Genomic DNA, 11746 nt, shown 5'->3' with positions numbered 1-11746 from the left:
GACGACATTAATAAGCTCATTTTGGAGGCGGAGGTTAAAAAAAAAAAGAAGAAACCTCTCCAATTGTGTTTACAAAGACAGCAAGGACACCCCAGAGAGAAAAAAAGAGACAGAAATACAGACAGTAAAGAGGAAGAGGCGCGAGAGAAAGGAATGACGGGAATAAAATTTAATTTACATTCATTTACGCTGGCAGAGGAGGCTAAAGAACTGGTGTTTCCAGAGGAGACGGGGTCAGACGGAAATACAAAAAGAGCAAAAAAGAGATGCAAATTTGTTGGTGAGAGTCACAGTGTGACAGCTTTATTGTATGTGAAAATAATATTTACACAGAAAACAATCTGCTTATCGCGCTCACACGCACACTCGCTCACTTTCTCCTTCCAACACTGATACTCGGTCTGTCACACTTCACACCCCTGCACCCTCCCTCGCTGTCACTTCGCTCCCACCCTCTCATTTCCTCTTCATGGCTGCAGGCCGTGGTGTTCTCGGCACGAGAAAGCGGCGCTCACTGGAGAGCGCAGCGGAGCCACGAGCCGGACCCTGCGTCCTCCTCCGCGGCGGCGGACCGGCTGTCTTTTCCTTCATCGCCACCTTCGTCGTTATCCTCGTAATCTAAATTAGACGAGGGGGGTCATAACGATTTTTCACGACAAGCATCACCTAAAATTAACACGACCGTATTCATTTCGGCAATTCCACGGTTGCTCATTAAACGTGTGAGGCAGCAAATGAAGATGTGAATGTGTGTGAAATTGCAGCGTGTGTGTGTGTACCATCAGTCTCCTCATCATCTTCAGTGTCTCCCTCTGACTCCAGTAAACAGGAATCCATTAGACTGTCTATCCTTGCCGTGACATCACCCCTGTAACATTTACACCCGCAATTAAATAAAGCAGGCACTTTGAACTCGTTATAGTTCACAGAAGAGCCCGATTTCATCTCAAGTGGACCAAACAGTAAAACTACTGCATAGCAACCTATAGATCACACTCTGGCAACACTCGCATTTAGAAAACAGATGAAAAACAGCCTGAGATGTCTGAGGAAAAAGGTGCTGCTGTAGAAATACGTCTCAATTTTGCATGTTCACTCAATCTATTCTCATTAGATGTGCATTATAATTTACACAGCTGATCTACAAAGGCACAAAACACTTCATATGTGGAGTAAATCACAACTGAACAACCACAGTATGTTCTGATTAATGAGTCCTCAAACTCGGTGTGTCGTGGAAATACTTTCAACTTTTCACAGATTTTTACTCCCGGTACAGTCAAGCTGGTACCACTGCACCGAGATTTCGTGAAAAAATTGGAAGTATTCATGACTTTTCTTTGCAAACCCGTCCAGTGGACCAGTTTGAGCCCTGTGGCAGGCTGGTTCTAGCCCCTTATATTCGCCTTAGATTTAACACCCCCTGAACCAAAAGCATGATATCAAGATAAATGTGTGTGTCAAAATCAATTAAACCCATTAGCACATTAAATCCAATTATAGCTTTAGAATTAAAAGTGCAGCTGACCTCAGAACAAACAATGAATATTCAAATAAGGAAGATAATTGAGCAGCTTGGATCTATAATCTTTTTAAGCCAGTGGTGTTGACAAGTATCGCTCCCACCTTTGCCTCCCGGAACTCGGGAGCTGCTCCCAAACGATGAGGTCTTGACCTCCGGTGACCCATCGGTGGTCTCCGCTCCCAGTGGTCCATGCTGCAAAGCAGATGATTCTGGGAGCGTCAGGCCAGGTCAGAGAGGCCAGGTACCGACACTGAGGCAGAGAGAACACTAGAGAGAGGAGAGAGACATGATGGGACCGGAAGTCAACGGAGGAACATAAAGTGTGTAAAACTGCGTTTTTACATTCTCGGTAAATTAAAATTGGTTTGCTCGTTTTCCAGCAATACAGCACTGGTCCCCAGTCTAGAACCAGTTCCGCATATTTCGCCTCCCCTAAAAAATAGCTGGCAGAAACACACCATCACCAATCTGCTGGCCTCAAAGCTGGAATTGCTGCGGGATGCAGCCCCCAGACTCTGTCCACAATGATCTCCTTCCCACGGTAATTATCCCAGCTTCTGTTAGCAACACTGCATAATTATTGGTTTTCAAAGGTGCCAAAAAATGGTCTGGTTCTCTGAAGATACCAAAGCAGTGCGGGCTTTGCAACAGCACCTGCAATGGTAAAAAAAGAGAGATGTGGGACTCACAATTTAGCCTGCTCTCTCCATTCGCCAGATCGTAGCAGGATCCAATTAGGAGGCCTCCCGTCTGGTGAATACAATCTGTTACTCCGGTGATACTGCTGTGATTGGTCAGTCTGGTCATCGTTCCTGTGATAATTGGAGAGATGTTAGGTGGAAGGATTATGCAGATTTCACTAAATCTGCCTTCCTTTTTGGATCTTCCTCTCTGACACACACACAGCCTACCGGTCCTCCAGTGCAGGATTTTGAGCCAGGCTCGACCATAAGCCAGGAACACTCTGTCTCCCCGCGGGCTGAGGGTTAGACGCCCGCACGCCTCCCCTCCGCAGCCTGTCACCTGGCTGTTCCAGTGGTGCAGCAGCCTCAGGGGGTCTCTATCCGAACCCCGGTTCTCCCACACAGACAACCCTCCCTCAGCCGAGCCGCTGAACACCAGTGGACCCTGAGACTGCGGAGGGCACAAGAGACACAGTTGTCATGGTGATTTAAGTCTTTACCCTGTGTGTGTGTCTGTGTACACGTGTCTTAGAGTGAGTGTATGCATGTTAGTGCAAATGCAAGAGAAGTGTGTGAACAGTTTTAAAATGTCTCTGTGCTTCTGCTGCTGGTTATAAATGGATTTTGCGTTTTGCATGATAAACAACACAGAGGATGACAATGATGTGCTACGCTTTAATGCTTCAGGCATATTATGATGATTGCAAATTGAAAAAAAAATGTGCATATCCAGCTCTGGGTTTCAATATTCATAAAAAAGCCTTTTTTCGCTCAAAATATATACAGTATGCTCTAAAATTGGACGAGCTCCACAGCTTACATCTTAACAAATATCTTTGATTTCCATTTGAAAGCAATAAACAAGGAAAGCTTGCGTGAGGATGATGTGAAGAAATATAGCCGTTTGATTTCCGGGGAAGAGGCTTTTTCACAAATTACTAATCAAGAGTTTGAAAAACTACGTTAGACAGCCACAGAAGGGAAACAAAAAAACTCTTCAAGTTAAAAATAGGCTGAAAATGAAAACAGCTTGAGCATCCTCCGTGTGAAGAGAGCGTGATGGTCAGCAGGTGAGTGACCCACCCACCTGGATGGAGGTGACGGCTTCCTGGTGAGCATTGACTGACTGGCAGTTTTGGAAAGTGTCCCAGCTCCAGGCTTGAACTTTCCCCCCGTCTGCGGGGTGACAGAGTGTGAGGTTAATACGCGCTGACAGGCGACTGGCAGTCATTATTGTGGGTTACGGTTGACCCACCTGAGCCTGGCTGCCTAAACTGTGTGCCTCCATCACTGTGATTCAGCTCGATAACTCTGAGCTGCTCTCCCTAACTCACTGGCAGATGATGCCACATTGTCAGACTCTGCATGCATATTAGTCCCATAAACAACAACAACAACAACAAAAAACGGGCACATACATGCACAAAAATAGGTATGTCACCAACACATACTGTCCTCAGGAAAACACACCTGATCCAGTGATGATGTAGCCATCCTCCTCCGGCACAAAGCAGAGCGCGGTCACAGCGTTGAATGTGTAGATAGACTTAACACACTGCCCTGAAGGAAACAGTAAAAATCGAATTTAACTGACAGGGCGCAGGCCATCAGTCACACAGGCAAACATTGATTACGATGCACACATTTCCCACACACAACCCTCAGGCTCCATCTACCTATATATGTATGTCACTCTATGTCGCTGTGTGTGTGTGTGTGTGTGTGTGTGTGTTTGTGTGGTTAAGCCTACCAATACTCAGGGCCCAGATCTTCACATAGCAGTCCACTGAGCCACTCAAGATAAACCTCTCTTTGTCGGACAAAGACAGGGACCAGGCTGTCGAGGGGGTACGCGCAGACCAAACAAAGAGCAGAATGGGGACAGAGGAGGGGAGACGGAAAGAGAAAAGAGATTACGCTGGCAAAAAGCTGTAAATAAGTGATGATGCGCAAAATAAAAAAGAGGAGACCGCAAGACAAAGACTGAAAATGACTAAAAAGGAACCATGTAATTAGTAAGAGAGACTATGGTTCGACTGAGCTGCGTCATCAGTTCACTTCTAGACTTGGTATTTTAAGTTGGGGAAGCAGGTGGGGAGGGGATGTAGGAGGAGAGCCGGAGATGTGTTGGAGTGCAAATGATGGAAGGCTGCCTGCTTCAGACAGACAGTGAACTCTCTAAAGTGTCCACTGTGGTTACCTCTCTCTGGGCTGATCTGATGAACTGCTCCTATAATTACCAAACCGCAGGACAGAGGCATTACTCAGCTCTGCTCGGCCCACATGTTAGGATGTGTGTGTGCGTGTGTGTTTCCTCACCCAGCCTCTTGCAATACTCAGGGGGAGGTGCTGCCAGACAGGTGACCCCGCCGGTGTGACCTCCTAAGTTCTTGTGCTCTGTTGCAGTGGGAACGTGCCACACCTTCACTGTCGTATCTCGACTTAAGAGTGAGAATGACGGACGGGAAGAAAAAGGGAGGGCTCAGGAGGAAAGAAAGAGAGAGGGGGGAGAAAACAAGCAAAGTTAAAAGGCGTTCCACATAAACCGCAAGAGATTTGCGCCGAGTGATCAGGCGGAGGAAGAAAACCAAATATATGTCAGACAGCGAGGGAGAGAGCAAGAGCCTATTAAGTGATAAATTAGGTGAAATGTTCACTTTGCATATCCATTATGCAAATCGAGTCTTCTTTTCCTGCTTTACCTCCCAGAAACCACCAGGTTGTCAACAGCAACCACGCAGGTGACTATGTCACTGTGACCCTGCAACAGCCTCAAGCGAAACTTCGCCTTCTCCCACGACGCTTTGAGGGATGTAAATTCAGCTTCTGTAAAAGAAATGATTTGTGCAATTAGCAGTGTTGACTCATCAGCACCCTGGCTCGTTAATCTACACACACTTCTTCAATATGGATTAGTCTGCCACTGCAAAGCGTGGGGCTAAATTAGCTCCAAGGATGCAAAACGTGGGCCCTGTCTTCAGGGAAGCATATGCAGCCAGTTGGTTTTAAAACTGGCAGCCTCGTGAGCTTGTTAGGACTCCTTCGGGGCAAAGAAGAATAATCTGATTTTAGATGTTAATCACAAATTAGGGCACCGCTTTGTGCTTTTAACTGCCAGTGACAAATCGTAACGGCAATCTCTCCAGCCACTTTTCTTAATTATCCCACCTTCCTGCCGTAGTAGCCGCTCCTCGTCAGAGCCCGCGCAGTCGCCTGACACGTCCCGACAGTTATCTGACACCTTGGCCGCCGCTGTCCTTTCCCGCTCTCTGCCCATCTCCGCCTTCCTCTGCCTGGCAGCCGGGGCTGGCGCTGCTTGAGCTCTGGACTCCTCTTCTCCCTTAAGGATCTTGGAGGCTGGAGGCGTCTGTGATGGAAGGGCCTCAGGGACATCCTCCCTGTGCCAGTGCAGAAAGCAGGTGCTGAATATATAATCGAGATGCAAACTGCACACAGTCACAGCTTGGTGACAGTGAGGATACCTGCGGAGGATCTCCAAGTGTCATACAAACTAAAATAATACTCCTGTAAGAGTAGTAGTCTGTAGTCTGCCTGCCAGGAGAAAATCAGCGTACTTCATTCAGTTTTATGTTAATGTCCACACACATGCGGATTTCCCTCCTTAGGGGCTCCAATAAGGACAACGACATCCCTGAATGATGTTTACACATGACGAGCAGGAGAAAGTTCCAAATTTCCTAAAGCATGACAGTATTTGACCTGCAATGTGTTTGGATAGACATACAAAACAGATCAAAGGCTTCAAAGTGAATGTTGTTGCTTTTGAAGAATTATGTTTCTCTTCATCTGCCCCCCCACCCGTGGCTGGTACCTCGCCCTCACTTCCTTACACTTGTCTTTTCATCTTCTCCTTTTTTCCGTCTCCCACAATCCCAAGAGTTTGCTGCGGGCCAGAAAGCTGCAGCTGAAGCTCAGCCAATCTGGAACGAAGCTCCGCCTTCCTGGAGATCTGAGAAGGGAAGAGGCACGAGATTGGTTGTAAACCAAGCTGCTAAATCCACAAGTTGTTTATATGCACAACCAACATACCCGGCCTGTCTCGATTTATTAGACTGCAGCCCGCAACATACAGCATACTCCTGTTAGATTGTGAGCTTTGAAATATGCATGAATGAGTGAATCAAGCGTGTCAATTTTAGATTAGGTGGCTGGTTCCTCGGTTAAAGGAGCACCCCCCTAGTTTTTATTTCTCAATTTATTTGTCAGCATTTTACTCTGCCTGTGAAAATCAGTGTTTGTATCTTTCGTGGCTCTCGGCGGAGCTTCGAAATTATCGTGGTTTTTACCAGCAGGAGATTGCGGAATACAGATTTTTAAAACACGGGTTCAGGCATTTGAAAATCTCCAAGGCGCAGTGCATCTAACACGCTTTTGCATTGTGGGAAATGTATTCTTAAAACAGAACAATAAAGTGTTGCTGTGTAATCGTAATATTTGATCATCAGCTGTGGAAGAGCCACTTTAATCTAGGTAAGACTAGTTAAGACTGCCGTCTACTTTTCTAATTAAAAAAGGAACCAGCAAATAGATCTGTCAGATCAATTATTTAAAGAAAAGGCACAACGTTTCACTCTAAAACAGGGGTATCAAACATGCAGCCTCTGCAGGCCACAACTGGACCACCTATTGGCATGCACGTATATATAAATACCTAGAATGGACAGGAGGGCAGGCTAGAGGTAGCAGAGCTGAAGATTTTCATTAGGAGTGGATTAGATCAGAATGACAGCTCAAATAAGTATCAAGGCAGAGATGGTTTGGAGTTGTGCAGGGGAGGGATAGTGGAGATACTGGACAAAGGATGCTGAACGTGGAGCTGTGTGTAGTGAAGGAGGACATGCAGAGGGCTGATGTGAGAAGAGGATACTAAGGATAGGTGGGAGGAAGATGATCGACTGTGGCAACTCCTAAAGGGAACAGCCAAAAGAAGAAGAAGAAGAAGATTGTATTTTGTTGGATAAAAATTGTTTTGAAAGAGGTTAATGATTCAGACCTCTAAGATCATGACATGAGCCATTCTTCTCATTTTTACAGGCTTCTTATAAACAAAGACATTCCCTGTGGCAAGTAGGTTTTGGAATGAAGATCCATGATCACAAAGTTACAGGTTTCTTTGTAATAACAGAACGTGGAAAAACTGCACTTATTTTTCTAAAACATCTCAGGTTGCACTTCATCTGTTTTGTGAATGGGAGGCTTGTTAAATGCATTCAGAAAGTCGATCTTCACATTGTATAAGAAAAAAGGAGAATTTAAAAGTCTGCTATTATTACATGATTACTATGAAGTGTTTTCACCGGTAGGACCCACCTGAGATCAAACTCGGTTCCTAGTGGCCTATGAACTTAAATGAGTTTGACACCGCTGCTCTAAAATGTAGCGAAGTAGAGAAATAAATGGTAATGCTGAAGGAAAGCACATCAAAATTAAGTTTCTTCTCCCACACGGCAAAGTAACACTTCATTTTTCACCTTTATTGGATTATTGTGATCTGCTCTTTATGAAAGAATCCCACTACGTTGGATACTCTAAACCATTGTGCCTTACCTTTTATTACTAGCTGTGAAAACTGCACATAACACTGTTCTCTAAAGTGATAAGAAGCCAGCTGTATATGTCCAAAGACTAAAGCAGGCTGTTATAAATGAATCTCTCCTTGGCCTGGTTCCTTCCTCTGATTGGTTTAAATACACATGTGTTTAAACCACGAATGTTTGCTTGCAGAGTCGAAATAAAGTCAGACGCACCTGCTCCTCTTCCTGGTTTCTCCTATGGAACAAGCTGAGATGTTTGAACTGGTTAGTATGGGGATTTTAAAGCTATTTTTTAAAAGACTGCAGAGGCAGCAGGTGCATTTACTCCTAAATTTGCACTATAATTGATTTGAAATTGTACCCGTTTTGATCTTTTCCTGCACATAAAGTCGATATCATCTTCCCTGTATTGGTTTTTTAATCTAAACTTTCATCACATTAAGTAAAGGACACAATAAAGCCACTTTCAGCTGCTTCCTTATCCACGAGGGGTCGCCACAGCAGGTGGCTTTGCAGATGTTTTTTTTATGCTGGCTGCTTTTGCTGACGTAACCCCCAGGGGATTGGTTTCTCCTCCTGGGATCAAACTGAGGATCTTTCACTTGTTAGGCGAGTGTGTAAACCACTACATTGTGAAGCAAAGGATGCAATACTAAAAACTCTGAATATAACTGCATTTTAACAACACTGCAAGGAAAATGTTGCTACTCTTTTATGTTTTTCAGTCGCTTCATCACATTTCAATAGAGAGACGATCTGTTTTTATAAATAAGAACTGATTTAATTTGCACAATATGTTTGTTATTGTCACCGTTTCATATTACCTTTATGTTTTGATTCGTTTTTTTATGACGTAAAGTGTAAATGCTCCCGACTGACTTCCTCATAATCAGCTGATTTTTTAGACTTTATCATTTGGGTTTGCTCAATGATACCGTCAAATATGTCAGTGGTTGTTCCTGCTGCATTTCGTTGCCTCAATCCCTGTTAATCTTGTGTCATTTTTCTTTTTGCATAAGATGGCGTGTCCCTTTCACTCACTTTATGAAACTTTAGAGGGAAGCAAGGTCATTATGCTAACAGTGAAACTAAAAAAAGAACTAAACTGATACAAGCTAAATCACTCTTTGAAACAAAATTGAATTAAAAACAAAATGTCAAAAAACTCCGGCGGGAAGCATCCAGTTGCTGTGATACTTGTAGTGTCCTAATCTGCTGGCTCATCTCAGATCATCCTCTGTGATCCAGGTCCTACTTCATTTTCAGAATAGATATATTCAGGATCCTCTTTGTGATATGTTTCCAAACTGAGGGTTTTACTGCATATACATAATTCTGGCAACACAATATTATAACCAGTATTTTACATAAGTGGGGCTCATTTATTTTAGTTTAACATCCATTTCTGTTTCTTAAATGGACAGGTATGCATAAACTTCTATTATGTAAGGTAACAAAAACTTTTTACCCTAACTACAGCTGGAAATATGCATAGTTACACCATAAAGGTCAGGTTTAAGCCAAGAAATTATACAGAATCTGATTATACAGAACATGTCAGTACCAATGTTGCTTCTTCATTTCACAGCCAAACGCTGCATTCGTAAGTGCTGAAATGTGACTGTATTAGAAAATGCCTTTGGCACAGAGGGAATCACGGCGAGATGATGGAGATGAACCTGGTATCTAAACGCAGGTAAATATTACAGCTTTCACGTGCTTTGACTGGCCATCTATCTCAAATGTTGATATGACCCTTGAAGGTTTACCCAGCATGCAATGTTTGACGTTTTCTCCAGTGAATGATGAGAAAACAAATCAAACATGAAGGATGCCATTGCTTGTTTGTGTTACTCCATGTCACAGAGATTAAACTGGTGTCATGCAATTGAAACTATGATGTACAAAGTTTGTCTTTAGACTTTGACACCTGCAGTTTTATATATGTTATTATATATACAGTTATAGATAGAGAGAGAAAAAAAGCTCCAAATTTCAGCCCACCTGAGGCCCTGCAACTCATAAAATGCTTATATAGTAAGAAGATAACAACTTTCATGGATTCATTAAATAGACTAAAGTTACTGCACAAATCAAATGAGCTGGCTCTGAGGGGTCAGGTGGGAAGCACTGGTTGTTTTTCATTGAATGAAGGTTCTCAAACTGACGGAACCAGCTAAACTTAAGGTTTAAAGCTCCGTCCAGATCCTTTACACGTGCTTTTAAACGTGCCTTCATCTAAGAATATATAATTAAAAGAAAAACGATCCTATTTCAGATGATGTGCAGGCTATTTTCGACAACTATGAATGCAGGTGTGTCTTGAAATTGAAATTTTGGCTTGCATTGTTTATGCACAAAATGTTTGGGAAAAACGCTGCCAAATGCCTTTCAGCTGGAAATGTGTGTCACGCCATGCATGCATGCATTTACAGTCCTGCTGCCAGAACCAGGGGCAGCTCAGTACACGGAAATCACTGCTGTGGGGCTCGGCCACTCTCTTATTGCATTCACATTCTGGTCTTTAACACGCAGAAGCTCTCCTGAAGTTTCTGATTATTATATTTTCCAGATGCATTCGGCTCAACCTGTGATCTTCTGCTGTTCCTGGGGCGAAAACTGTCAAATTATTCATTGCACGGTTATTATTAATGCATGTTAATCATGGCTTTACGATGCCAACACTGTTAGTTTTAAGAAGCCTTACTTCACACCTTTTTGCAGCTGACTTGTACTGTGTGGCAAACCTCTAATGCTTACATTGACTGTGTGGTCTATTGAATAGACAGCTTTGTTGTAGTGACTGTCAGCAGGTCAATATCTATCTGATGTTTTTAATTTAGGCTAAATGTGTGTCTGTGCTGCTCTTGCAGGTATAACCTCGTGCTTCACCTGAGGGAAATTTATTCAGGATTTACACACAGGCCACACGGAGATGTAATGAAGAGGGAAAGGCGAATGAAGTGTTTCTGTACCTTGAATCTTTCCTCTGGGGTGAGATTGATTTTTATTTCCAGATTTTCAATCTGTCTCAACTTCTTCTGCAGCTTCCTCACCTCCCCCATTGGCGTTGTCTAACCCGGTTAGCTACACTTTAAAACTGGCTTTCAAGTTGGAAGAGAGCGTCAAACAAACAGCATTTCCTTTAAATAAAGAGTCTGAAGCGGTTTAAATAAATAAAGATGCATCGAGAGGCTTAGCAGGGCGGCTCAGAGACGTGTCGCCGGATGTTGACGATGTGTTAGAGGTGTATTACTGTCCTTACAGCGCCATCATGTGGTCCGTTCAGAAAGAGGTGCTAAATCCCGTTAATAAATAATAAAAGTACACCATGTCCTTACTTAAAAACACTGTAATGCGTATGTACGGTTTCGCATACACGAAATGATATAACTGTGTGAGGCTCTTCTTCAAAATCCAGGCCCTGAAGGTCACCATGACAACCGGAGGACAGAGCTGTAAAACTGTGCTGCATTCAAATGTACTCCCCATAGCTTGTATTTCTGAGCGTCCGACGAGTGAAAGACACTCGTTGAAAAATAAATGAATAAATAAAAAATTTAAGGAAACACAAAGTCGGTTAAACTTCATTATTCAGAGATAACAATGTGTCCAGTTAGGAAGCACTAACCACTGTGGATCATTTAACCTGCTTTGGTGCAAAGAAAGTGACAACATGAATAGTGGAGAGGCAACAACAAACAGCACTCCCCCACAAAAGTGTATGCATTTTATCCAAATGCTTTATTAATCCCAGTGGAAAATTGTATTGTTACAGGTGGTCACTTTAAATATAAATATGAAAGATTAAAAAAGTTAACTCTCTATAAAAAATAAGTAAAAATAAGTGCAATATTAATTTTAATATTCCAAAGTTAAAATGATACTATGCAGAGTATAGACAGGATATTGCAAGTGAAAATAGTCCATTTATGATAAGGAAAGTTGTAAAGATGGCCAGAGGTAGGAATGATGTCCTGTAG

At 43.1% G+C, this 11746-nt stretch overlaps 1 protein-coding gene across 2 annotated transcripts; it reads right to left on the bottom strand.

The window, feature by feature from the left end:
- Positions 1-478: 478 nt before the first annotated feature.
- On the bottom strand, positions 479-11202 carry LOC147319065 (F-box and WD repeat domain containing protein 10B). 2 transcript variants are annotated; one of them, XM_086311369.1, is made up of 13 exons: positions 10739-11202; positions 6060-6178; positions 5377-5606; positions 4911-5034; positions 4528-4649; positions 3959-4045; positions 3679-3768; positions 3296-3384; positions 2437-2659; positions 2215-2337; positions 1627-1792; positions 780-868; positions 479-618 (listed from the first exon to the last, which is right to left on the bottom strand). In XM_086311369.1, the coding sequence occupies exons 1-13, from the start codon at positions 10826-10828 to the stop codon at positions 512-514; spliced, it is 1659 nt and encodes a 552-aa protein (XP_086167495.1). In that variant the 5' UTR covers positions 10829-11202; the 3' UTR covers positions 479-511. The 2 variants fall into 2 exon arrangements, with proteins under 2 accessions (XP_086167495.1, XP_086167497.1); XM_086311371.1 differs by lacking the exons at positions 6060-6178; positions 10739-11202 and adding an exon at positions 5691-6038.
- Between the last annotated feature and the right edge of the window lie 544 nt (positions 11203-11746).

Source organism: Aulonocara sp. 'chitande type north' Nkhata Bay, linkage group LG11 (genome assembly GCF_057382095.1).
Source record: "Aulonocara sp. 'chitande type north' Nkhata Bay isolate Kocher_YH1m ecotype deep benthic linkage group LG11, A_spYH_male_GT1.1, whole genome shotgun sequence".
In the NCBI taxonomy this organism is placed as follows: Eukaryota; Metazoa; Chordata; class Actinopteri; order Cichliformes; family Cichlidae; genus Aulonocara; species Aulonocara sp. 'chitande type north' Nkhata Bay.
Note: the sequence above shows the minus strand (reverse complement) of the source record. Positions and strands in the feature narration are given on the sequence as shown.

What these genes read in the sequence shown, in the direction of transcription:
- LOC147319065 (XM_086311369.1), bottom strand. Translation starts at nt 10,828, where the DNA reads ATGGGGGAGGTGAGGAAGCTGCAGAAGAAGTTGAGACAGATTGAAAAT. An exon ending in GCGGCTACTACGGCAGGAAG is followed by an intron (nt 5,035 to 5,376) that starts GTGGGATAATTA and finishes TTTCTTTTACAG; the next exon opens with AAGCTGAATTTACATCCCTC. An exon ending in AGATGATGAGGAGACTGATG is followed by an intron (nt 619 to 779) that starts GTACACACACAC and finishes CGTCTAATTTAG; the next exon opens with ATTACGAGGATAACGACGAA.